Source organism: Didymella exigua, assembly GCF_010094145.1.
Source record: "Didymella exigua CBS 183.55 unplaced genomic scaffold M421scaffold_5, whole genome shotgun sequence".
Lineage (NCBI taxonomy): Eukaryota > Fungi > Ascomycota > Dothideomycetes > Pleosporales > Didymellaceae > Didymella > Didymella exigua.
The window spans coordinates 980,430-1,004,834 of NW_022984779.1; the positions used below are offsets into that span (position 1 = coordinate 980,430).

Below are 24,405 nucleotides of genomic sequence, written 5' to 3' on the forward strand. Positions count from 1 at the left end.
CACGCGAAGTCATCTCCGTCGGTTCTGCGATCTCTAATTTCTCGCAGCAGGGCTGGAACGTGCGGGATCCCATTTCAGTCATTCAAGTTGGTTAGGTGCCCTTGTCAACGGCGTAGCCGCATTTTGCATCTTCCTGTGGCACAATTGACATGGTGCATCCTTTGAGGACAGCTTTTGCAAAAGCACAATCGCACGTGTGCAAACTTGACTGTGATGCATTGCAACCCGTCTCCAGCTGCAACTCTAGCCATTATCAAGCTATCCAGCCGTTATGTTGACCATGCACGGTGTTCAATCGCTTACCACGGACATCGGCCGAGGCTATGAGTTCAATCTCCCCGTACGGCTGCGGCCTTAAGCCGGACCGCCATGGCCAAGTCGCGATGTTGAGTGTTGTTGTGTTTTGTTGTTAGGTATTGTTTTGTGTTGTTATTGTGTTGTTATTGTGTTGTTATTGTGTTGCACAAGATGAGCAATCTGAATCTGCCGTCTCAACCGTTGCAACAGTGCTGGCCAACAGCCTGCAAGGAGATCCTCGTCTAACGGCAATGCGCGTGCTCACAGAAGCACGGTCAACCTTCAATGTCGCTACAGATGCCGTCTGCCGCGAATGACTTTGCAACGAGGCTGCCAGAGGGAGCATGAAAGTTTGCAGCTAGCTGTGTATGGCATGCTTGCAACGCAAGGGACGCAAGGGACAGAATCTGAGGCATCGCAGAGGTTAGAGTTTCTCTAGGACTGCACGGGCGCTGTGGAATGGCCGATTGCCCTTTCGTTCGTTCTGGCGTGCTGCATCGAAAATGCAAGGGCCACCTGGTCAGTTTTTGATTCTCGAAGTGGCATATCAACGGCGTAGAATTATGTGATTGGGCGCGCGGATGCATGTGCCGCTTCCTAGTGGTCGGGCGACATGGCTTTTCCCAAGGTGCAGCTCTAGCTTGCAGTTGCTGGTGCAGCTCCTGAGATGGTGCAGCAGCTCCAAATCCTCGCTCGCGGTACTTCTGTGGGCCCTACAAACAGTCGCGCCCATGGTTTGAGCTAAGGTCGCTGGGTACCTCCAGCGCCGGAACGACAGGACCCCTTCTCGCGCGACGTTGGCTCGACTGTGGAACCAGCCGGCTCTTCAGCTGTCGCCCATGGTACGGCTGTTTTGACAGGACGAGTGGGCGTCCCACAAGATGCAGGGCGAGTCCACGAGGAACATGTGGGCTTGCGAACACCCCGCCAGCTGCAGCTTCACCTGCCCAACCGCGGCAGCTGCAGCGCACGAAAAGGAGCAGCCCACTCACGGAGCCGAGCGCTCAACTCACTGACGTGACTGTGCGGCACGCTGGCTGCAGGCCTGCCTTCCGGTGGGGTTGCCCAAAGGCGCAGAAAGGCATTTTAGTTTAGTCTTCCCAGCTCCGCGACGTGAACCCTGCAATAGCGCCAACGCCTCATGCGCGTCTGTGATGTCCGTGATGGTCGCGTTAGCGCTACCGACAGGTCCAGAAGAAGCGTTGCAGGGGTTCGCGCGCAGAGCATCTGCAGAAGAAAACCCTTCGAAGCCCTCCACAGCCATTGATGCACTTGCTCGCCCAAGCACTCGTCACACCAACCTCGAACTGCTCTCGAACCCACCGTTCTCTTCCCCCACTACCGAAACACTGCTAGACATTGCTTGAACCGCGTTTGTCCTTCGTTTGTCCGCATCCCCCACCTGCATCTCGCACCCCCGGACCCAAACGGCAAGCACCAGGATCACCGCTCTGGATATTCAAACTTCCGCCCACCACCCCGGACCTTAAGACTCGAGCTTGTTGCGATCATTACTGTTGCATTCTCCCGCAGCTCCATTCTTCACTCTCTTCACTTTCAACTTTCTGGACGCACCGTCATCATCTTCTCTCCATCACGCGTCTCCCCCACGCTAGTTCCAAAAACACACGGACCGTTCGTCTGTACATCTATCCACGTTTCGCGCTTCACCAAAGCTGAACATCCCTTTCTCTACGGCCCACGTGCCCCGAGCGTTGCGGCGTTACTTCCACGAACTCGCCAAAAAAAACGGCGCAGATCCTCTGCTCTAACATCAAGCGCGGACTCACCACATCACCGCTACCAAAATGTCTTCGACGCACTCTCGCAGTGGGTCAGATGACACAAATGCTACTTCCATGTCTTACATCCTGGAGCACGTACTGCAATATCCCGGCAGCTACGAAATTCCTCTCCGAACCATGTACACACTGAACTGTGTGCCCCGTACTCAACATCCTTCCAAGAACCAGTCCCGCGGTCACACACCAAGCAACAGTACCGGCGGCGCATCACCGACCACAGGACAATTTGCCTGGAACGGCACTGAGTCGGCAACCATGAACTTCACATCTGAGCTCGTGACTCACCTCAACAAGCTGCCTACGCAGCAAAGCTCGTTACCGCCCACATTCATCATCAACTTTGTAAGCCGGTGTTTCCATCCCGAACTTGGTCTAGTCGACTTTCCCCAAGCCTTGACCGCCCTCGACTACCTGAGAGATCTGGAGAACAGGCGGCGTAAAGAGATGGTATCAGCGTTTGAGAGGTTACACATCCATCCTGAGTCGTTCGAGAATGACATGGAGTCAATGGCTGAGACTTTCCCCGGTATCGCTCTATGGGTAAGGAATGTTGAAGCCAAGAACAAGAAGGCTGAGAGCTACTATGCTCAGGTTTACCTCGGCGTACGTCGATGGGTAAGCAGACCACAACCTGCCATATGTACCGTCAACTAACAAGGACCAGGTCATGATCGAGGAGCTCAGGAATGAACCTTTCAACAAACTCAATTGCATGGGCATGCTCAATACTCTGTTACCGCCCATGCACGGTTCATCCAAGCTCCCTTCGCCTGTTATGGATCATCAAACGCTGAAGGACGAGCGAGATGCATTCTTTGATTACACCAACGCCGTCCAGAAGAATGGTCCCAGCGTACTTGATCCTATCATTACTCACAACGCAGGGCCTGACGAGGAGACTGGTTGGCCTGTTGTTCAGAAGACCATTGACAAGTACCTGAGAGTAGCCAAGCACATGATTGACGACTGTCTCGCTACCACAGGGCCAGAATCGTTCAAAGCCTACATTGAGGAGCGGAAAGGCAAGAAGACAGACTCTGGCGTCAGTTTCGGCTCTGAGCGCCAACCAAGCGTGGGCCATTCAGCATATGAGTCTGCTGCAGAGCTGATGCCTAGCTACGCACCCACATCCAAGGGAGCTTCCAAGCTGGAGAGAATTACCCGAGAGTTCAGGCGCATGCGAGTCAAGCCTCGCCCGAGTGTCGATGAGATTGTTCGCGTTAGCTCTCCTACCGACTCCGATTGTGTTGCACAAGCGGCTGAGCACAAGGAAAGCAAGCTCAAGAAGGTACGGTCCTTCGCTAGTCTCAAGTTCGGAAACAGCAGCACCTTGTCACTCGCTAGCCGGAAAGGTAGCGACGCGAGCGAGGCCTTCGACTCCGAGCAGATGAAGAGGGCCCGAGCCATGTACAACGCCTCCGTGAGTAAGCACTAAGGTGCTCGCAGCTCGGACTCCGAGATGCTCTCGCTGAGCGAGGTCTCACCTGCCTGCATCTTCAGATGCTGCGAGACGTAGTCTCTTCACGAATTACGACAAGCATCTTTTGTTCACGACGCAACGCATCAAAAGCGGATGTATTGATTATCGTCGCGCGATACCATCGGTGTAGACGTCGAACCACAAATGCTGGACCGTATCAACGGGTAGCAGAAGACGTGGTCTTCCTTTTTCCATGTTTGCTTATCATCGTACCGGGGTCAATGATCCGGTTCTGCACTACGCGGTCACTGCCGCATTCCCTTCTGTCCAGGGGCGTTACCACAAGGGGGACTTTCACAAGTCGGAAAAGGATTGATCTTCATGTTTGCGCTTTCCTATGTTCATACCACTGGGCGGGCCTGTTTTCCGTTTACCGCGCGGCGTTTCAGCATACGGATGCATCATCTCGGCGTAGTTGCTTTTCAACGGCCCTTACGAGCTAAGGAGTCGCGAGAGATAAAGCATCACATGTATCACCATGTACAGATAAATGTAATCAATGTTACTAAAGACGTACTGTTACGAAATTCACTGCAGCAGAACTGAGCCTGCCTCGTGAAAACGCGTCGTGTTGGCATTCGGGTTGGCGCCAGAAACGGAAAAGGGCAACCACCTCAATGTTTTCCAAACTCGCAAGCACAGCACGTAGCAATGCAACGCTTCGCTGATTCTCCTCCTTACGATCGCGAATGCAGTAGCGCAGAGACTGCTACCAACATTCCTAGCCAGCTACTGATCCATCTACTCGACCAAATTACGGTGGGCACATATGCAGGTACGTACAAGTGCCCCGCTACACTGCAGCAACAACCTGGACGATCTGCAAACAACATCATGACCTAGCAACGCATATACAACCTTGCTTCTTCATCACTATGCAACGTAAACTGACATCAATGCGGCATATTCAACGGCCGCCATAGCAATGAGCACTCCAGGTCCAGACAACGGTCTGAAACCGACGCGCGATGACGACCACCACTTCGCCCCTCCTTCCTCAGCTCAAGTGTGCACTTCGAAACCCGTAACCAAGCCCGACATGCTTGCTTCGCCCACCGCTGCTGCTCCAGCAAGACGGACCTTCTTCGGCCCTTGGAACAGCAGCTCGACTGGGCACCAGCACGCCGAGAACCGTCTGTCAGGCTCAATATCCTGGCGCGCTTCACGGAGCTTGAAGCTGCGCGAGCAATACAAGGACGGTATTGGCGGTGGCGGCATGCGCGTCGCAGATACAGTCGGCGCTGGCAGTGAAGACTTTGGCAAAGGAGGCAGAAAGGAAAACGGAGGCTGGGAGAAGGGCGCAAACGGCCTTAGGACAAGCAGCCAGAAGAACTTAGCGGACGTGTGGAGTGTCAGCAAGGCTGGCAAGAAAACCCCTTCCGAGGAGAAACCCTTGCAAGTAGAGCAAGATCTGTCAGAAGCACAAGGTAAGTTTCCACTATATACCTCCAAAGATCGTTTTGGTCGCTTTGGGTCGCAGCTGCGTTTGAGCTCAAATTATGCATTTACAACCCATTTGGCCTCATTTGAGCTCGGTCTACTAACTGCTCGCAAGATGTCGAATCAGACGCCTACGATGGCACCCTTATGTCTCCTTCAGCGCCCCAGGCAAAGCAGCTATTCAACGGCCTATGCTTTTGTTTGAACGGCTCAACGGCGCCCCTCGTCTCTGATCATAGGCTCAAGCACATGCTGTCAGCGCACGGTGCGCATCATTCGATTGCATTAGGTCGAAGGACTGTTACACACGTTGTACTGGGAACAGTCAATGCGAACGGGGGTTGCGGTGGTGGCCTAGCTGCCACCAAAATCCAGAAGGAAGTCGCCAGGACTGGTGGCAAAGCTGTCAAGTATATTACTGTTGAATGGTATATTCTTCTCAGTCCACTCAAGCTGCTATGGATTCCCGGTCACGGCCAGTCTTGAGCACATTCAATGTAAAGCTTACTGACATATGCAGGGTCCTCGAGTCAATAAAGGCAGGCCGCCGCCTCCCCGAGTCACGCTTTGCGCCACTCAAGCTTGCGCAGAAGACCCAGGGGAGCGTCCTCAGTATGATAAGAAGCAGCGACACTACAAAGACGGCGCACAAATGAAGCCGACTGCGTGTCCTATACAGCAAGTCAGGCGATCTCGATGACCCTCTGTTGAGAGTTCTTAACAGGCATCCATACAGCATGCATGCTTAGCCTGCGGGGAGAAAAGACACTTTCCCCCCCAACGCTTATTCCCGCGCCTGCACGCTTCGCCGACATCTGCACCCCACCACGTGCTTGCCGCGCCTCTCCGCCGTAGCGAACCGCGAATCGCATGTCGAGCTCTTGAAACTCCCCACAACACTAGACGATCTCTGGCACAGATACCAGCAAAAGCAACCTAATGGGAACGATTGAAGACGTTTTGTAACGCAATGTCTCGCAAGGTTCAAGACAGACAATAAGGTTCCCAACAATTTCGCGTCATGTATACTTTGTTTGCACTAGCGCTTGGTAACTTTTGATGTTCGATCGCCAGGTCTGAACTTTGAATGGTTGGACCCTGGGAGCATCGCCCTCTAGGCACAATGCAAATCTCGAAATCCCCACACCTACCGCACTGAAACATCGCAGGTACTTCGCTTTGCGCTTGGGTCTGCGGACCGGAATGGAAAATCCGCTCATCTTTGGGAAGAGCCGCTTCAGCGGTAGTGTGTGCACCGCGTCATGTAGCTCAAAGCTCGATGACAGCCGGCGTGAGGGGGAGGGACTGGCAGTATTGCTAGAACGGGACTGATATATGGCGACTCCCTGCAATCAAAGTGTCCAGATCTTCAAACGCCATTTGGAGGCCCACTTCGGGATGACTTGCAGGAAGCGTGCATGCATGCGCAGCGGACATCGTCGCCTCAGGGCTCGAAGTGACTCGGTGTCAGCATCACAAAGTTCGACATTGAGGCTTAGCATGGTCGCTACGGAAGACTGCATCCTAAGGCTAGTGATGGTCGCACCTTCCCAGGATTTGCGCGTTTGATCTTCGATGTCAACGTACTTCCCACTAACGGTCTGGCCCAAGCACCAAATTCGGTAGCGGGTGTCTTAAGCTTTACAGTCGCCGACGGTACGATGAGACATGCTTTTGATGAGCGAATGCTATTTGAGAGCGTAAAACTTGTATCTGAGGAAGCCATCGCTTCTAGAACAGTGCCACGACCTTGCTCTCGAGATCGCAGAGTTGCGATCAGTATTGCGCATTCGAGTAACACCTTTGGTACCGAAGAGATCGAAACCCTTTATATTGCACTGTCGCCTTTGACACGAGCGGTATGTAGATCGAAGACGGTCTCCATGCCGGTTCAGCACGGGTAAATTATATGCGTGTGAGCCATATGCGAACGTGAATTAAAAGCAGGCATGCGAAAGGCTGTGTCGCATGAGCTAAGCTCGATCGAGGAGTAATCAGAAACTAGCCTGTGTTGCCCATGTTTTTGTGATTATTGTACACAGCAATTACTGGCCTGTTGAAACGGACGATCTCGTCAGGACCTTGATGATATACGCCCATGCAGACATTGCAAAAGCGACTTGCTTGTCTGTAAGCTTAGCATGCCTCCAGAGCCCGCAGCTTTCTCGAGCTGTTGCAGAAGCTACTTAAAACATCTACATTGACGTCGCACTCTTGAGCATGTGAAGAACCATTCCGAATAGTGCTATCCGTGATGCTTCGATCCATTCTTGAACGCAGCCAGGACCAACGGTATGCGCGATAAGAACGTGAGCGACACAGAGCATGACCATTCACGGAGTGTGAGTGCGCATCGGTGATCTCGCCTCCGCCGGCCAATATTCGTGTCTGATTCCCGAAGATCAGTAAAAACGCACTGACAACCTCGCTGGTCAACAAAAGTACAGAGTCGTTGCAGAATGAAGGGGGTGAAGCGCGCCTAAAAAGGCTTGTTGCAGCTGTGCTGCTGGGTTTGGAGTTTAAGGTCCTTCAAGATGTTGGAATGAATAGTGGCCTGACTTCTTGGGCTCCTCCTGTGAAGACTTCGACTTTGCTTGAGGAGTGCTCGAAGCCTTGGTCCATATCTCTGCTGCACATAAGGTCTGTTCTGGCCCGACCGTGTATGGTCGGCTGGATTTTGAAGGTCAGTATGGAAGGTTTTGAGGCAAGATCTCTCTGTCAAAAAAGCTCACCCATATAGACGCAAGGGGGCAGAAGAAGTGGTACCGGGCGCCAAATGAGATTCGTTGTCAAAAGTTGAGACATTCACAAAACCTTCGGACACAGGGGAGCATGTGTAGTTGAACATTTGACTGTTTTGGTGTCTCTTGGTATATCTCTGCAGGTGCATGACTTCCCTCAATGTCATGAGAGCGGACTCCGTTGGGCACTGTTGACGTCCTTTGGCACGCCAGCCAGATCTGATAGCGCAACGTTGAAACCAAACGCCTTATAAACGCCAGCTACCATCTCGTCATCGGCATCATGACCAAAATCTAGCTACATACTAGCAAGCTAAGCGACAATGTTCCCTCAAGCAGCACCCTTAGGTTTCGCCTTCGCTTGCTTCTTCGCCTTCGCATCCTCCTTCTGCTTCTTCTTCTTGGCCTCGAGCTTCTCGTCCGCCTTGCGCTTCAAGCTTGCCTTCTCTTCAGCTGTTTTCTCAACAGGCTTGAAGAAGCCCTCCAAGCGGCTTTGCTGTGCAGTCTTCATGTTCTTCTGCAGCTTGGCAACGCCGTTGCGTACCCTGTCCTCGTTGAAGTGCTTCTCCTCGACTAGGAACTTGACGAGACCCTCCACATCAGGCGCTTCCCACTTAAAGTCGCATTCGGGCGCGTCGGAAGGTCGTACGTCGGGCTCGAGGAAGAGTGTGCGTGCATCGGCAAACGGCCAGTCGTCAGGGATGGTGAACTTTGTGCCCTTCTTGATGTGTTCGACAACGCCCTCGAGATCTTTCTGCTCTCGAAGCATCTTCAGTGCGGTGCTGGGGCCGATGCCCTTGATTGGGTCGAGATAATCGCAGCCGAGAAGAATGCAGAGGTCGATGAACTTGGGTGTATTAGCTCTGGAAAGTACAAGATCGCGAGAGAAAAGGTCATACCTGCTTGTGCTCCATGTCGAGGCCCTCAAGCACCTTGTCAAGGTGGATCTCGAGAATAGGCTCCTTGCGCTGCTCACTGAAGGTGAGGTGCCTCAGCAGGATGGGTGTGTTGAATGTCAATGTATCCATATCTTCCGAAGCAGCAGCATACACCTTGCCTCCTCTCGCGAGAACCGCGCATTGTGCCTCAGCCTCGGTAGGCGCAATGATGAAAGGAATGCCCATGAGCTTGAGGAGCTGCTGACATTCCGCATTGTGCTCCCTTGTAACTCTGACTGTTCGCCGCGAAAACTTCTCGACGTCTTCCGCTGTACCAGTCTCCTTCGCCTCCTCCATGCCGGCTTGCGCTTCGGTCTTGCGCTGGAAACGTTTCGCAAGCTCGCCGGACTTGAGCTTCGGGGGGGCGCCATCGAAGACGTAGAGGGGCTTGATGCCGTTGTCGACCATACGTAGTGTGCGGTAGAAAAGGCCCATGAGATGTGATGTGGTCTCGCCGGTGTCGCTCATGAGTTGCTGGCCATCTGATCGTACGGCGATGAGGAAACTGTAGATGCTCATGGACCTAGACACGGTCAGACTGCGCGTGTGGTTAAGGACTGGAGTCATGCATACGCATCCTGAATAGTTCAGCTAGAGCTCAGAACAGATCCATATGAGGGAAACGTACGATAGCTACTTTGCGACCGAACTGGTTCTTGATCTCGCCAGTCTTAATCGCGCCGGGCGCGTGCTCTTGAATGAGCTGGAAGAGGTGCTTGATACCCATTCTGGCTGTGTCTTGCACTTAAGTGTGTGTGCGAGTTTGGAGCGATTGGAGTCGTTACGCGTAAAAAAGTTTGGGTACAGGCAACGGTTGGAGGCTGGTGAGGGCAGTAACATCGCACGGACTACGTCACGTCCAAAACGCGTGCAGGGGTTACGCGCAGTCACGGCTTCCCTTTTTTGAGAGCAGCCCACCCCACAATCCATAGTGAGGACAGAGGAACTTCAACATGAGCCCCCCAGCGTGCAGGGCGTCTGGCCAGCTGCATTCGTGGAAAATTATCCGGGCTTTACTGTCGTTGTGCTGCAATTGATGCCATGTCTGTAGAGCAGGCGGACAGCTTCTATGTCTTGGAATTAAGTACTCGAGGGCTTGCATGTCTCAGCGATGTGAGGATTGCTTCATGCAAAGGCACAACACAAGCTTTTGACACGTGCAACCATCGATCGCCGTGCATATGAAATCTGGGATTGATCAGAGCGTCGCCACCACTGCGGCGTCTGCTCCGACGAGCCGCGGTTCCTTTCTGTTTTCGTGAGTTCCGAGGGCCAACCTCAGCCCTGGATTTATATCCGTTCACAACGACCGAACCATCACTTCAACCACTCAATTTTGCGGAGATTGATCTGCTCATCTCGTCAACATGCTCACACCGATTTACAGACATGCCTTCAGGCCTTTGGCGTCAAGCGCTCGCTCTGCGACCATCGGAAGGCGGCACATGACCACACCTGTGTCGTTCGATTGGAAGGACCCTCTGAATGCGAACAGCTTGCTCACGGAGGAGGAGCAGGCTATCTCGGAGACAGCGGAGTCATACTGCCAGGAGCGTATGCTTCCAAGAGTGCTTGGTATGTTTAGTCCAATTACATTATGAGCTTTCTGACGTAGTGCACAGATGCATACCGCAACGAGGATTTTGACAGAAAGATCATTGAGGAAATGGGAGAGTTGGGATTACTGGGTGCATCAATCAAGGGCTACGAATGCGCTGGGGTCAGCAGTGTAGCTGCTGGTTTGATCACAAGAGCAGTCGAAAGGGTAGATTCAGGGTACCGCTCTGGTTACTCAGTGCAAAGCTCGCTTGCCATGGGTGGTATCGAAGAGTTTGGTACTGAGGAGCTGAAGGAGCGTCTTCTCCCCCAAATGGCAAAAGGGAAGCTGCTCGGGTGCTTTGGTCTGACCGAGCCCAACCACGGCTCAGATCCAGGATCTATGGAGTCCATTGCAAAGCCTCACCCATCTAAGGAAGGTTACTACTCCTTGTCCGGCTCGAAGACATGGATCACCAACTCGCCTATCGCCGACGTCTTCGTTGTGTGGGCCAAGCTGCAGGAGACAGGCAAGATACGTGGCTTTGCTATCGAACGTAAGGACTGCCCACCTGGCACCCTCGAGACACCAGCCATCAAGAACAAGAACGGTCTGAGGGCTTCTATCACCGGTATGATTCAAATGGACGAGGTTCCCGTGCCAAAGGAAAACATGTTCCCAGATGTGGAGGGTCTAAGGGGACCATTCAGCTGCCTAAACTCCGCGAGATACGGCATTGCTTGGGGAACCATAGGTGCTCTGGAAGATGCCATTGCCAGGACTCGTGAGTATGCTTTGGACAGAAAGCAGTTCAAGGGCAATCCAATTGCTAAGTACCAGCTTGTGCAAAAGAAGCTGGCAGATGCAACCACAGATGCTGCCTACGGTATTTTGGCTGCTTACCAGGTAGGAAGGCTTAAGGATGAGGGCAAGGCCGCCCCCGAGATGATCTCTATGATCAAGAGGCAGAATTGCGACCGCGCACTGATCAACACCCGCACGTAAGTATTGCTGTCTGTTTCACCCGTTCATTGACTGACTCCAAACTTAGGCTTCAAGAAGTGTTTGGTGGAAATGCAGTGTCTGATGAGTACGGCATTGGCAGGCACGTGGCGAACCTATTTGTTACACAAACATATGAGGGCCAGAGTGACATCCACTGTGAGTACCTAGATGCATCTCAATAAGCGCTTGACTGACAACAACTACAGCTTTGATCCTCGGTCGCGCCATCACGGGCCTTCAGGCATTTTGTTAGTTGTACAACACGACGTTTCAAGAGACAGCGTCAGTTCACGGAAGACCTGCGGGCAGCACAGAGAACGTTGTGACAGAACCCTGATAGAATAGCCCGAACATGGAGATCGAGTAGCCAATGAAGTCGAACTCAGACTCAGCCTTGTGCCCTTTCAGAAGGCCCTGCATACTGTGTCAAACGCCGTCCGCAAACGAATTGCTGATGCTGCATGCTCGCTCCAACATGAAGAGTGTTAAAACAAACCGCGTGCATGCGCCGTCTCCACATGATGCGTCCCGCTAAGAGGCGAACGTTGGCGGTCACGAGGGTGACTGAGATATCCATTGGTCGGATTATCGCCAGAAGAACGTTGCGAGAGACCAAATGTGAATGTCAGCCTGACGGTCGTTCTGCAAGGTTCTATTAGTCGCCACTCAGGCGTCGCTGGGCAGAAAGTAGCCGGTGAATCAAACTTTGGGGAGTGACTGGCTTGTCTCGCATGTGCGGCGCTTTCGACGCATAATAAACACAAACTGCGCCTCCTCCGCTCCCGCTATACCTTGTCTTATATCACATCACAAACCTCCATCGCGCTCCCCGTCTCTCTACACCTTTACCCACAGGTACGTTTGTTTGCGTTGAAGTGATGTGGCGGTGGGCGGTCCTTCCACGCTGAGACGCCGCACTTGCTTCCTTTCGGGCCACCAGAAGACCCCACTAACGTCGACAGGCTTCATCACTTCTTCCCACCCACACTCTCTGCGCAACACCGCTCCACCGCACCACACAAACCACCGCACCACACAGAACACATCACCATGGCCCTTAAGCGTATCAACAAAGAGCTCACTGACCTCGGTCGGTACGTGGACCCTTTTCCTCTTCTCACCAGCGGCGGGCCTCGCCGTCTGCTCGCACGACAACTGCGAATGCGGAGCATGGCAGCGGCGCAGCGCTCTTGCGCTATGATCTGGGAACGTTTGGCTGACTCTATACGCGCAGTGACCCACCCTCCTCCTGCAGTGCTGGTCCCATCGGCGACGACCTGGTATGTCACTCTTTGTGAAGAGACTATCCCCGCGGCTCAGGCAGTTTCGCCGATACCGCCGCCCTGACGCGCCTTGACGAATAGCCATACTGACGGGACGATAGTTTCACTGGCAAGCAACGATCATGGGCCCTGTACGTACAGCGCTAAATCGCTTCGCTCGATCTTCACAAGACACACTGCAAACCAGAACTAACCTGTGGCAGAGCGACTCACCATACTCGGGCGGTGTCTTCTTCCTCGCAATTCATTTCCCTACCGATTACCCTTTCAAGCCCCCGAAGGTCAACTTCACCACCCGTATCTACCACCCCAACATCAACTCGAACGGAAGCATCTGCTTGGACATTCTGCGAGACCAGTGGAGCCCGGCGCTCACCATTAGCAAGGGTAAGGATGCCCATAATGAGCTTGTTCCAGGAATGAGATGTTGACTTGTCACAGTGCTGCTGAGTATCTGCTCGATGCTGACAGACCCCAACCCCGATGATCCGCTCGTCCCCGAGATTGCACACGTCTACAAGACCGACCGTTCCAGGTATGAGTCGACAGCCCGGGAGTGGACTCGCAAGTACGCCATCTAGAGTCAGCTCAGATGTGCGTGGGTGGTTTCTTTACGGTTCATGATGGCATTTGACGGACTTACGGCGGAGGATATCAAGATCAAACTTCTCACGGCATGGCGGACCGACGGAGTTAACCTTTGCGATTCGGCTTGCACGCTGAACAGGATTCATAGTGCTTGCTATCATCACTTCTGGCTGAATGGCGTCCCTATGACAATGTGATTACAATGCCTACAGAGACATGACGCGAAGTGAACCTTGGCACAGACCACGCCCGAATCAAACGATTCGATGTTCAGAAGTCTGAGGGATATGAAACGGCGAAATAGGATGTCACGTTTTCATTACTGACCTAGGCTTTACTTGTTTGCCTTCCTATTGAGGCCCAAGATGTCGGAGAAGGCCTTCCCAGTCTCCTTATGGTCAGAGGCCTCCTCGATGTCCTTGAGCCATGTGTTCGCCGCTTGCACATCGTCTATCTGCGCTGCTTCTCTTGCTTGTTCCAAAGCCTCAGGATCCGCAACTGACTGCTTGTTGGCGTCTTCGTGTGCCTCTCTTAAAGCATAAGCATTCGCAGCTCGCCCCTTATCAACAGTAACCTTTCTGACTGATATCGCCTCCACCTTCCTGATGACCTCTCTGACTAGCGTCCCCTCCACCTTCCTGATGACCTCTCTGATTGGCGTCGCCTCCACATTCCCGATGACTTCTCTGACTGGCGTCGCCTCCACCTTCCTGATGACCTCTCCGACTCGCTTATTCTTCACCTTCCTGATTAACTTCGCAATGGCACCGAGTCCGGCAGAGTCCGAGAACGCCCGCCCCTCCGTCATGGCGTCTGCGCCCTGCACAGCTCGGTTCGCCACATCACTCGGCGCATGTTGTCTGCCTGCCTCGGACAACGACTGCCCGTACTTGCTCAGCCGTTGGCGGTGTAGTTTCTGCACTTCGTGGATGGGGCGAACGAATTGTGCCAGCAGACTGGGCCGCGAATTCTGTTCGAGGTCCTTGTGTAAGCACCTGAACAGATCCGCGAAGGTCGTCTGAATATGTTTCCAGGCCACTATTTTGCGACCGAGGTCGTTCGTTTCATCGGCGGGATCACGAAGGTTGAGCATCCAAGGAGGGAGGGGTGCGTGTTTACCTTCCTGCGAGACGATAAGTGAGCGTGCGGTGAGGGATGCTGGCTGTCTACGTACCTCGATGTTATCCATGGCCGCACGGCTCATAATAGGGCTGGTCTTGGCCAGATACTCGGGGGGCTCGATGGAGAGGCTGTACTGGTCGGCCTTGAAGCTACCCCAGAAACCTAGAAAGTTCACGAGTGCGCCTGCTGCATCGTGGCGGGGGTTCGGGTGGTGCTTCAGACTGGCGACGATCATCATGAAAAGCGAGTAGGAGCCTACGCCTCCTCGAAAGACGTCTGAAAGTCCTCGAATATTGAGTGTTGCCTTCACGACTGAGTAAAGCTGCCTGAGATAAGGGTACTCCTCCATGTAGCGCTGCATGAGCTGCCGGCTAAGGGCCGTATCGTTTGACAGCACAATCTGTATGTCCAAGCCAGAATTCCGGTCTTGCAGCGAAATCAGAGGATAACGCGCCCATCGCATCGTGGGGAGCAGGTAAGAGTCCCTACAGCCTGACGCGAGACGTGCGTGCAGCCTGCGCAGATGTCCCTTCATTTGGTATCTTTGCTTCAGCATCGGTGGTAACTGGGCTTCAGTGGAAGTCGAGTAGAGGCTTTCGAGGACGAGTCGTAGATCTATGTCTGAAGTTGCAAAGGACAGGCCAGTCCTTTCCGAACCGAATACTTCCAGAGTATGTTCCGGAAGATATCTTCGAACATGTTGGCGCATCTGTTCGATAACATGCTTGCGAGCGATATTCTCGGCTGGACTCGGTCGGATGTATTCGTGGAAATTCAGTATCTCGAGGTTCAACCTACACATGAAACATTAGCAGGTGCCCGTTGATGCGTTCACGCATCGGGAGCTGACCTTTCCTCTGCGGCGAGATTCTCCACGTCACGGATGTTCCACGGCAATTGGTGCTCAGTGCAGTGTTCTTGGGTATGTAGTGGTAAGACGACCACCCCCTCATAGTCCTGCGACTCGTCGCAGGAATTGTGGCTCTCGATCAAGAGCTTCTCCACGTCTTGCCGTCTGTCTCTGCGATACGGCCTGTTGTCCTTCTCACCCCTTAATCCACCGTCTTGGGAAAGGGGCTTTCTTCCATGGCGGGAAATTGTGTATGATTGAGGATTGACCACGGCTTCGGACTCGGTACCAACTGGCGCCCTCGTGAGGACGATGTCTCGTAAGTGCGTGGAGTCGGAATCTGCGGCTGGCTGCTCATGAATTGAGCCTGCACTGCCACCGCCACGGCGTTGTACAGGTTCGGTTGCAAACGAGGACTTGAGCAGTCTTCGAGCCAGGTGCTGATTTGGTGCGACGAAGTGCTGCCACAGCACGAGTGAGGGTGAGAAGGTATTATGGGCGCGACATATCTGCCGGGCGCGAATTGAGTGCATGTGAGGTCCTCGGTGGTGGCTGCCGCGACAAGACGTCTGTTGATGCTGCTCTGCTGCTCCGTCGCGCTTGCAGCGGGAGCCCGCCCTGGAGGGAATCTGAATTCGCGACTGACACGCCAAGCAAAGCTAGCCTCTCGAACGGACCATCCCCGCGGACTTCCTGCACAATCATTGCTTCGAGAATGGCCCTTCTTAGGCCATGTCGAGTTCTTGCACATAGCATGCGGTTGATCCGTCAGTGCTATGCGGGCCACACGCTGTCAGGCCGTTATCGTGCACTTGCCAACAGCCGCCCGTTACTCGACCAGCACAGCCCAGCCGAGGTGCACGCAATGTGGGCTGCGCCAAATAGAGTTACATCATATTGACAGCAAACTCAACAAACTCCACAAAGCGGTGACCGGGCGGCGGGCGGAGCATGGAGAACGTGCCAGCAACTGTGGAAAGCAATGTTGTAGTCATTTCCCTTGCGTTTCGATTTCGATATGCGCATCAGGCACGGGCCCGCTGCGTGACGTACCGAAGAAAGTGGGATGTTGAACCAGCCCACCATACGCACCTTGAGCTTTTCTTGCGGCCCAGCAGCCCAGCACCCTTTGATTCTGATTGCACTCGCTTCCACCTGTCGTAGTGTCACTTGACCAGTCCCTTGTGGCCCCTTCGCTTGCCATACTCATCCCGCCTTTTGGACTGTCCCAAAGTGAGCAGCCAGTGCACGACTTTCGGCAGGTGCTGTCTGCAAATACTCCTTCCTCAACAACTCACAACCACAAAAGGTGAGTACCTGGAAGTGTTGCCGTGCGCGCACTCCAAACGCGGATGCGCCGTAGCAACGCGTGTCGCGCTGCCCGCCTATCACTTAAATCATTCCTACAACCTCAACCACCTGCAGCCTATCACCTTCTGACGCTGTGCAGCGCGACATCCGGGAAGCAACTTGTGCGCCATGGCACCAACCACACGGCCCAATGACGAGGCGGACGAGTCCTTCGAGCCTCAAGAAAGCGAGCACCCTGCCCTCCACCCCTCGATTACCAATGTGCCCGTCACTCCTGGGTTCGGCTTGAACGAGGAGAAGCCACCTGTGCGCGAACAGAACAACAGCTTGCCTTTCGACCCGGAGACTGTGTCACCCGGACCATCGTGGGGTGACAAGGGCTCTTACTTCCCCAAGCAGAACGGAGACGATTGCACAAGCTCTCCTACTGAGCAGGTGGCCGGTGCCCGCACAGGCGAGGAATTGCTGAAGCGCCTCAGTGTCTCTTCTGAGTCCACGAAGAAGCATGACCTGGCTGATGTTGACCCGCGAGCCGCACACCCGGGACTCAATCTCAGCGGCAAGCTGATCAGCGCGACCTTCGCCGTACCTTACAACCTGGGCTACTCGAAGGGCAATGACTGGGAGATGAACCCTCGCCATGGCACATCAGCTCTCTTCGACTCATTCTCATATCTCGCCTCTTCGTCTTCGCCCTGGAATCACACTCTCGTTGGCTGGACGGGCGAGATCTCGCACGCAAAAGCCACAGTCGAGGAGCCCCTCCAGCCCATCATCAACAAAGCTGCTGCGCCCATCCCGGTAGACCCCAAGAAGCCTGCGCCACAACAGTCTCAGCCATCTGGCATTCGCATTGGGCGAGAGGATCGTGGCCGACTGGAGAAGCAGCTGGAGCGAGACCACGGCGGCAAGATCGTTCCTGTGTGGCTGGTCGACGAGGTTGACGACGGAAAAGACGAATATATCCTGAAGGATCAGAGCCGCTGGCGCACATACGCAGAGCATGAGCTCTACACAATTCTGCACTACAAGCAGAATGAGCCAGCCGATGGGCGGGCGGCACGCAAGTCATGGGCAGACTACTATCGCATGAATAAGCTCTTCGCGGATCGAATTCTCGAGCTCTACAGCCCTGGAGACATCGTCATGGTCCACGACTACCAGCTAATGCTCCTCCCTAGCTTGTTGCGCCAGCGCTTGCCAAACATCTATATTGGCTTCTTCCTTCACGTTCCCTTCCCGAGTAGCGAGTTCTACAGGTGTCTGAGTAGGCGTAAGGAGATCCTAGAAGGTGTCCTAGGCGCGAACATGATTGGCTTCCAATCATTCAGTTACTCCCGCCACTTCTCGTCGTGCTGTACTAGGATCCTCGGTTTCGATTCGTCCTCGGCTGGTGTGGATGCATACGGTGCGCATGTTGCAGTTGACGTATTCCCAATTGGCATCAATTCTATCTCCACAAAACGACAGGCCTTCGAAGCCCCTGAGGTGGAGGAGAGGATCAAGCTAATCCGCGAGATGTACGCTGGCAAGAAGCTGGTTGTCGGTCGCGACAGGCTGGACGCAGTGCGTGGAGTTGTCCAGAAGCTCCAGGCTTTCGAGATGTTCCTCGAGAAGTACCCTGAGTGGCAAGAGAAGGTTGTTCTGATTCAAGTCACCAGCCCTAGCGCTGTAGTGTCTGACGGAGGCGACAACACCCAAGAGAAGATGGTCAACAAGATCTCAGATCTTGCAGCTAAGATCAACGGTACCTACGGCTCTCTCAGCTTCACCCCAGTCCGCCACTTCCCACAATACCTGTCCTCGGAGGAGTACTTTGCCTTGCTCCGCATCGCAGATGTTGGTCTGATCACCAGTGTCCGCGATGGTATGAACACCACAAGCATGGAGTACGTTGTTTGTCAGAAAGACAACCATGGTCCGTTGATCCTCTCCGAATTCTCCGGAACAGCCGGATCCCTCAGTGGAGCTATCCACATCAACCCGTGGGATCTGGGCGGTGTCGCAGACGCCATCAACGATGCGCTGAACATATCTGTCAAGGAGCGCGATGACCAGCACAACCAGTTGTACAGCCACGTTGTCAACAACAACGTTCAGTCCTGGACTAATAACTACCTCAAGCGATTATTGACTAACCTGTCTTCCTTCGACCAGTCCTTTGCTACACCAGCTCTGGATCGCGCAAAGATCTTGTCTCAATATCGACACGCCAAGAAACGTCTCTTCATGTTTGACTACGATGGCACATTGACACCGATTGTCAAAGATCCGGCAGCTGCCATTCCATCTGACCGCGTCATCCGGACTCTGAAGACGCTGGCGGCAGACAAGAACAACTCTGTATGGATCATCAGTGGAAGAGACCAAGCTTTCTTGGATGAGTGGATGGGTCATATCCCAGAGCTCGGTCTCAGTGCTGAGCACGGAAGCTTCATGAGGCAACCTCTGAGTGACGAGTGGGTGAACCTGACCGAGAAGGAGGACATGGGCTGGCAGCAAGAGGTCATCGATACCTTCCAGAGGTTCACTGACAAGACACAAGGTCAGTCGTCATACGTTCTTTCAATGGTTCCCGTACTGATCCAGCATAGGATCGTTCATCGAGCAGAAGAAGATTGCACTTACCTGGCATTACCGAAAGGCGGATCCTGAATTCGGAGCTTTCCAGGCACGCGAGTGCCAGAAGGAGCTCGAAAGGACCGTGGCTAAGAAACACGATGTCGAAGTTATGACGGGCAAGGCCAACCTCGAAGTCCGCCCAAGGTTTGTCAACAAGGGTGAAATCGCAAAGAGGCTTGTTCTCGAGTACGGCGATGCACCACCAGAGTTCGTCCTCTGCTTGGGCGACGACTTCACGGATGAGGGTAAGCAATCGAAACTTGCGACAAGAACAACAAAAAGCATGAGCTAATGATCACAGACATGTTCCGTTCACTGCGACAGTCGAAACTGCCGATCGACCATGTCTTCTCGGTCACGGTCGGCGCCAGCTCCAAGCAGACGCTTGCGAGCTGGCACTTGGTCGAGCCAACAGACGTTATCTCGGTCATCTCGCTGCTCAATGGCTCGGCTGATGCGGGCAATGTGGGGGCAGTTGCGGTTGTGGAGGGATACGTTCCAGAGAACCGGGTGTAGAGAATGTCGCTTTCGGTGGAATAAGGAACGAAACAGGCAATAGCATGTGGAGCATTTGACACGGAGCAAAGGAGCATCTGGACATAGACCAGGCGGTACTACACTCGAGACGTCACAGAAGATCAGATAGTGAACGAACACGTCCCAACGATGGCGGCCGTAAGGCTGCAGACTTGTCCAATGCTTTGCACATCTATCTCGGTACTGGCCCGTTGCGTTGGCGGGTGCTTCGGTATCGATGGCATTCTGGCTCGCTGGGCCAAAGCCGGAGATTGCGCGCACGGGGGCGAAAGAGGGCCTTGGCCCTCGAGGCTTGAGGGCCTTTACCCCTGTCTCCACGCGGCGCACTGACTCGGATGACGGCTGGCGTTTGAGGTTCCCGGCGGCGCAGATAAAGAGAGGGAAGAGCGGCGCGGGTCTGCGTGACGAGAGGGCAAGAGTACATGCTGCTTACCGTGAATAGCCACGAAAGGCCGGCACCCTGCGTCTTGCAGCGAAAAAAACGCAGTCGCGGCCCAGGGCAAGGTCAATCGCTCGTCCCGCGGTGCCGGCACGACGGCTTGTTTGGGGCCGAGACTACGGCAGAGAGCACGCTTCAAACTTGGAGAACCACGCCAGAGACGCCCAAGCGAGTCGTTACACCACCTTCGGCAACCTCTCACACCCTTGCCTGCTGCAGCAGCTGCCCGTCTGCTCGCTGCTACCACTCGCTGCTATCGCTCGCTGCTGCCCGCCTCCTGAGTCCTGCCTGGTCTCTCGTTCTGCCGTCTCTCTCGCTCGCAATCGAGGCATTGACCTTGCTCGGCCGATCGCTCTCCACACTCTTCCGCAATCCCAGCCTATATCCACCTCATACGACACACTGCCTGCATCACCGCGACAGCCGCTTCCCTGCCAGCACCCTCCTACCACGGTGCACCCAGCACCACCTCTACCAAGACATCGCCCGCTGTCTGGAGCCTCTTGACTGCGACACCTCCATCTCGGCGGAACACACGGCACACAGCGACACTCACCATGGGTCTCATCGAGAAACTGCAGGCTCGTACGTCAGCCCCTACTCCGCGGTTCCATACGCCGTAGGGGCCTCAGGATCTAACAACGATCGCAGGCCTCGAGCTCTACCGTCTGGAGCAGCGCTACACACGCCGCGAGAAGCGCTCCACCTTCATCAGCGAAGCACAGTACGTCGACGGCGAGTACGTCTACGCCTCGTCACCCTCCTCGTCCACAAAATCGGCCGCCACAAGCAGCTCGCGCCGCTTCAGCAAAATGCCCTCCATGACCGCTGTGCGGGTGAAGGAGTTGGCGCGCGCTGGCACTGCCCGCCCGTGATCGCCAAACTCAAAGAGTGCGATCACGACGTTTGCAGATGATGTCAGGGACGGAGTCGCTTGCAGGGAGACCGAGATCAATGGAACCACGACACTGGAGTCGTACGGCCGCCAGCGCGTGGGCGACATGTGTTTGGGGGACACTGAAGATTTTTCGGCGGTTCTCGAGAGGTCGCACCCGACACACCAAGGGACTCGCGCCGCTGGGCGGAGCCTAGTCCGGTGTAACGGCGCCATCAATACCGGGACCACGCCAGCAGGTGCGACGGCGGCACCCACTTCGAACGACTTGTCATGGCATGCGCATTCTTCTACACCTGCATCCTCCATCGGCCACGACTTCTCGATGGCTTGGGACAGCATTTGACGGAAAAGTTCTTTCACGTCGCTACGTTCTTTACAACTTCTCTTTTCTAAAGCTAGCCTGTTTATAAAATACCCTGCCCTTGGATGCACGGGCACACCTTGATTTGGGCAAAGCGCGGCATTGCGTTGCACGTAGACCTTCACACCTTGCATCAAATACGAACAAACTACTTAATCACATGTTCGCCGCTTCTCAGGAACTTAGGAGAGATGCTCAGCTTCACGACCAGTAATGCCACTACCATGCTGTGGGGTGTATATCCCACCCAAGTTTGCATTCACACTTCATCGCCCGGCATATAAGCAGTCATACCTAAACCAAGGAGGGCAAACAACCACATCCTTAGAAATGTCGATGTGCGTTTATGTACACCGGCGTAAGCACGGGACCCCCACCGACACCTATTTGTCTCATCAATCCACCTCGATCAACAAGGCGATGCATCAGATATACGAAGCCTCGCGCTGTTGCGACATGGTCAAACACAGCTGCCGATACGGCATCTCGCACAATTCCACTGTCTAGTATGAAGCCTGAGGCATTCCTGCTTCACAAACTTTGATCTGGATGTGCAGTGGGGAGCTGATTGGAAGTAGAGTCTGGCGTGCGTGGAAAGGTACGGTGCACGGCTGATACTGTAGAAACACTGCATGCAAATCATAGCGTGCAGCTTTGTGGCGGACTGCGCTTGCATGTCATAGTCAATCTCGAAACTTGTATTGGGGGTATCTTGCATAGGCCGTAAGCGGAGCGAGCTGTGAGAATCGAATGCGGAGAAAGCAATGCCTGTCCAGGACACCCAGTGCACCAACGGTGAGTATTCCATCTAGCCCTACTTGGAAACTTGAAGTCGTAAAGTCGTTAGTGGCGTGAGCATGTGTTATAGGAATACGATGCAAACGCCTCTCACGGCGTGTACCTGTCATCGTAGTCGCTGAGGATATCCTCAATGTCCTCTGGCGGAAGCTCTTCAATTGTGTCGCTGGTGCGCGGGCCGGTGTAACTCTTCCTCGCACCAGCGTACCACCATACGGTACTGAAGAGTCCAATGAACGCTGCTACGCAGATGGCGTAGTTCATGTTCGTAGCCGTGACGGGATTGGTGGTCGGGAAGAATAGTACAACGCTAATGAAGATGACCCAAGTGACAGCAACGAGGTTGACAGGCTTACTCCATCGGCCCATGGTGTACGGACCGGGGTGGAAAGTGACGCGGTCCTCATACCAGCGGTGCGCGATGATGACGGCGATGTAGGAGATGTCGAGCGCGGGCGCGGTAATGTTGAAAATTGCGGTGATGGTAAGTGTTGAGCCGATTCCAATGAGGTCGAGACAGCTGCAGAAGGCAACGACGAGCCAGACGGCGTTGACGGGCGTGTGGGTGCGGGAGTTTACTTTGGACCAAAAGCTGGACGAGTCAGTGAACGCCCGCTGATTGATACGTGTAGAAGGTCGCAAATGTAGGCAAGTAGGATGTGAAGACTTACTCAGAGAAGGGGAATGCAGCATCGCGTGAAAATGCCCAGGCCATTCTGGCGTTGGCAAGCATGGCGCTGCAGCCAGTGAAGAACTGTACCAGCATCACGAAGAACCACATTATCGTTCCTCCAGTCTTACCACCAGCGTTGAAGAAGATCTGTGCGACTGGCAGACCGGTTGGTGTGGCCATGATGCTGTCGTAGTCTGACATGCAGAAGCAAAACGTGATGGTGAGCATCCACCCAGTGATGCCAGACACCAGTATGGCTGCACGAATGGCAACTGGGCCGCGAATAGCGGCATCGTGCGTCTCCTCTGACATGCTGTGCGAGCTGATTAGGCGAGCTGTTCATGCAAGGCAAGGCTAGAGTGGGGCTCACTGTGTGGTGCCGTCGTAGTCGGTCATTGTCCATGCGACTGATAGGAAACTAGGTTTGTCAGACAAATTTGGCCATATACTACGGATTGACATACCCGAGCAAGAACGAGAATCCTTTGCTACCCCACCCGGAGCCATCGGTGACCGTCGTGAACACCCATGTTGCGCTCTGCTTGTCAGGTGTGAGAACGAGAAGCGCGATGCAGATGCAGATTGATGCAACGACTAATCTTGTTATTTGCTGCAATGTAGCTACATTTCCCGAACTTACTGTTAATAGGAGCGAACCATAGAATGATGCGATGTAGCCACTCTGTGGGGAAAGAGCAAATTGCGCCAAATAGGCACAAAACGAAGATTGCTAGAAGAACGGTTTGGTGGGCGTTCCTAGTGGCAGTTTAGTGTATGTCGCTCACTTCGATTCGATGTTCCTTACGGTGTGAACGTTGCCTCTCCTCCATCGAAGGTGTGCATGACAGCTGTAGCCAAGATCATTTGCGCGATTGTGTACGCCAGGCTTGCAACACCTGCTGCTTGACCAAGGAAGTTACACCACCCAATGATCCAAGCCCACGCTGCGACGTTCTCTGGGGGTACTACATGCTTAGTTACATAGTACATCCCGCCAGCCGTTGGATACGCTGACACCAGCTCGGCCACTGGACGTTCGTTAGTGGGTTGGTCGATGGCTGGAGTGGGCAAATATACCTGAACTGGCTATGCAGTATGCCATCACACTGCCAATGAACCATGCCCAAACACATGTTGCAGGTCCACCAGAGATCATTGGTGCGCCGAATGTTGCAGGCACTGATCCAAGCACACCAAGGATAGAGATCGCATAGGAAACGGTAGACCATCGTGAGAAATGTCTTTGTAGAACCTGGACTCAAATGAGCATCTATTCTAGCGTGGTTCTTCAGGAAACGTACTGGAGTGTATCCAATCCGTACAAGCAGACGGTCATCGTCATCTGCAATCATTGCCATGATGTTCTGACTGTTGCTTCCTTTTTGTGGCGCCGGCTTCTTATCTTCGGAAATGGTTGGCTGAGTGGGACCGCCGCGTACGGTGTGACTGGCCAATCTGGCGGTCTTGGACTCTATGTTGCTACCCATGGTCAACCTCCAGTCCTAGAACATCGGTATGGTAAGGAGAGAGTATGAAGACAACGACGACCAAACAGGCGTCGAAGGAGGGTAGAAGGATGAAATAGACGTTAGTGGGTCCCAGGTGGACACAGACTAAGAAGATTAACGGCGATGGCGCCGGATCACCAGCCCAAGCGACGGGGGCTCGTTACTTGAAACG

At 54.0% G+C, this 24,405-nt stretch overlaps 10 protein-coding genes across 10 annotated transcripts; 6 read left to right on the plus strand and 4 right to left on the minus strand.

Moving 5' to 3' along the window:
• Positions 1–534: 534 nt before the first annotated feature.
• On the minus strand, positions 535–1,561 carry M421DRAFT_406185 (uncharacterized protein; the record flags this gene model as incomplete). Its single annotated transcript, XM_033590309.1, has 3 exons — positions 535–1,010; positions 1,056–1,257; positions 1,311–1,561. The coding sequence occupies 3 exons, from the start codon at positions 1,559–1,561 to the stop codon at positions 573–575; spliced, it is 891 nt and encodes a 296-aa protein (XP_033452110.1). The 3' UTR covers positions 535–572.
• A 544-nt stretch (positions 1,562–2,105) lies between these two features.
• On the plus strand, positions 2,106–3,537 carry M421DRAFT_2481 (uncharacterized protein; the record flags this gene model as incomplete). Its single annotated transcript, XM_033588576.1, has 2 exons — positions 2,106–2,717; positions 2,767–3,537. 2 exons carry the CDS (start codon positions 2,106–2,108, stop codon positions 3,535–3,537), a joined length of 1,383 nt encoding a protein of 460 aa, XP_033452111.1.
• Positions 3,538–4,507: 970 nt separating this feature from the next.
• On the plus strand, positions 4,508–5,678 carry M421DRAFT_2482 (uncharacterized protein; the record flags this gene model as incomplete). Its single annotated transcript, XM_033588577.1, has 3 exons — positions 4,508–5,009; positions 5,138–5,432; positions 5,543–5,678. 3 exons carry the CDS (start codon positions 4,508–4,510, stop codon positions 5,676–5,678), a joined length of 933 nt encoding a protein of 310 aa, XP_033452112.1.
• A 2,164-nt stretch (positions 5,679–7,842) lies between these two features.
• Positions 7,843–9,513, minus strand: M421DRAFT_417607 (DNA-repair protein rad2). Its single transcript, XM_033591529.1, is given in 4 exon segments — positions 7,843–8,610; positions 8,663–9,224; positions 9,311–9,314; positions 9,329–9,513. The coding sequence occupies 4 exon segments, from the start codon at positions 9,426–9,428 to the stop codon at positions 8,095–8,097; spliced, it is 1,182 nt and encodes a 393-aa protein (XP_033452113.1). The 5' UTR covers positions 9,429–9,513; the 3' UTR covers positions 7,843–8,094.
• Positions 9,514–9,928: 415 nt separating this feature from the next.
• M421DRAFT_417608 (glutaryl-CoA dehydrogenase mitochondrial precursor) lies at positions 9,929–11,672 on the plus strand. The gene is made up of 4 exons (XM_033591530.1): positions 9,929–10,276; positions 10,324–11,239; positions 11,290–11,399; positions 11,450–11,672. Exons 1-4 carry the CDS (start codon positions 10,069–10,071, stop codon positions 11,494–11,496), a joined length of 1,281 nt encoding a protein of 426 aa, XP_033452114.1. The 5' UTR covers positions 9,929–10,068; the 3' UTR covers positions 11,497–11,672.
• Positions 11,673–12,293: 621 nt separating this feature from the next.
• M421DRAFT_2486 (ubiquitin-conjugating enzyme) lies at positions 12,294–13,107 on the plus strand (the record flags this gene model as incomplete). The annotated part of the gene is made up of 5 exons (XM_033588582.1): positions 12,294–12,337; positions 12,478–12,523; positions 12,628–12,657; positions 12,730–12,913; positions 12,968–13,107. The coding sequence occupies 5 exons, from the start codon at positions 12,294–12,296 to the stop codon at positions 13,105–13,107; spliced, it is 444 nt and encodes a 147-aa protein (XP_033452115.1).
• A 314-nt stretch (positions 13,108–13,421) lies between these two features.
• M421DRAFT_417611 (uncharacterized protein) lies at positions 13,422–15,807 on the minus strand. The gene is made up of 3 exons (XM_033591531.1): positions 15,087–15,807; positions 14,289–15,030; positions 13,422–14,237 (listed from the first exon to the last, which is right to left on the minus strand). Exons 1-3 carry the CDS (start codon positions 15,617–15,619, stop codon positions 13,449–13,451), a joined length of 2,064 nt encoding a protein of 687 aa, XP_033452116.1. The 5' UTR covers positions 15,620–15,807; the 3' UTR covers positions 13,422–13,448.
• A 758-nt stretch (positions 15,808–16,565) lies between these two features.
• M421DRAFT_90077 (glycosyltransferase family 20 protein) lies at positions 16,566–19,535 on the plus strand (the record flags this gene model as incomplete). The annotated part of the gene is made up of 3 exons (XM_033597823.1): positions 16,566–18,942; positions 18,992–19,264; positions 19,321–19,535. 3 exons carry the CDS (start codon positions 16,566–16,568, stop codon positions 19,533–19,535), a joined length of 2,865 nt encoding a protein of 954 aa, XP_033452117.1.
• A 1,017-nt stretch (positions 19,536–20,552) lies between these two features.
• On the plus strand, positions 20,553–20,870 carry M421DRAFT_2489 (uncharacterized protein; the record flags this gene model as incomplete). Its single annotated transcript, XM_033588584.1, has 2 exons — positions 20,553–20,580; positions 20,647–20,870. 2 exons carry the CDS (start codon positions 20,553–20,555, stop codon positions 20,868–20,870), a joined length of 252 nt encoding a protein of 83 aa, XP_033452118.1.
• Positions 20,871–21,815: 945 nt separating this feature from the next.
• M421DRAFT_417614 (amino acid permease 2) lies at positions 21,816–24,400 on the minus strand. The gene is made up of 8 exons (XM_033591532.1): positions 24,027–24,400; positions 23,803–23,977; positions 23,531–23,753; positions 23,366–23,481; positions 23,190–23,319; positions 23,096–23,143; positions 22,724–23,038; positions 21,816–22,644 (listed from the first exon to the last, which is right to left on the minus strand). The coding sequence occupies exons 1-8, from the start codon at positions 24,210–24,212 to the stop codon at positions 22,143–22,145; spliced, it is 1,695 nt and encodes a 564-aa protein (XP_033452119.1). The 5' UTR covers positions 24,213–24,400; the 3' UTR covers positions 21,816–22,142.
• Between the last annotated feature and the right edge of the window lie 5 nt (positions 24,401–24,405).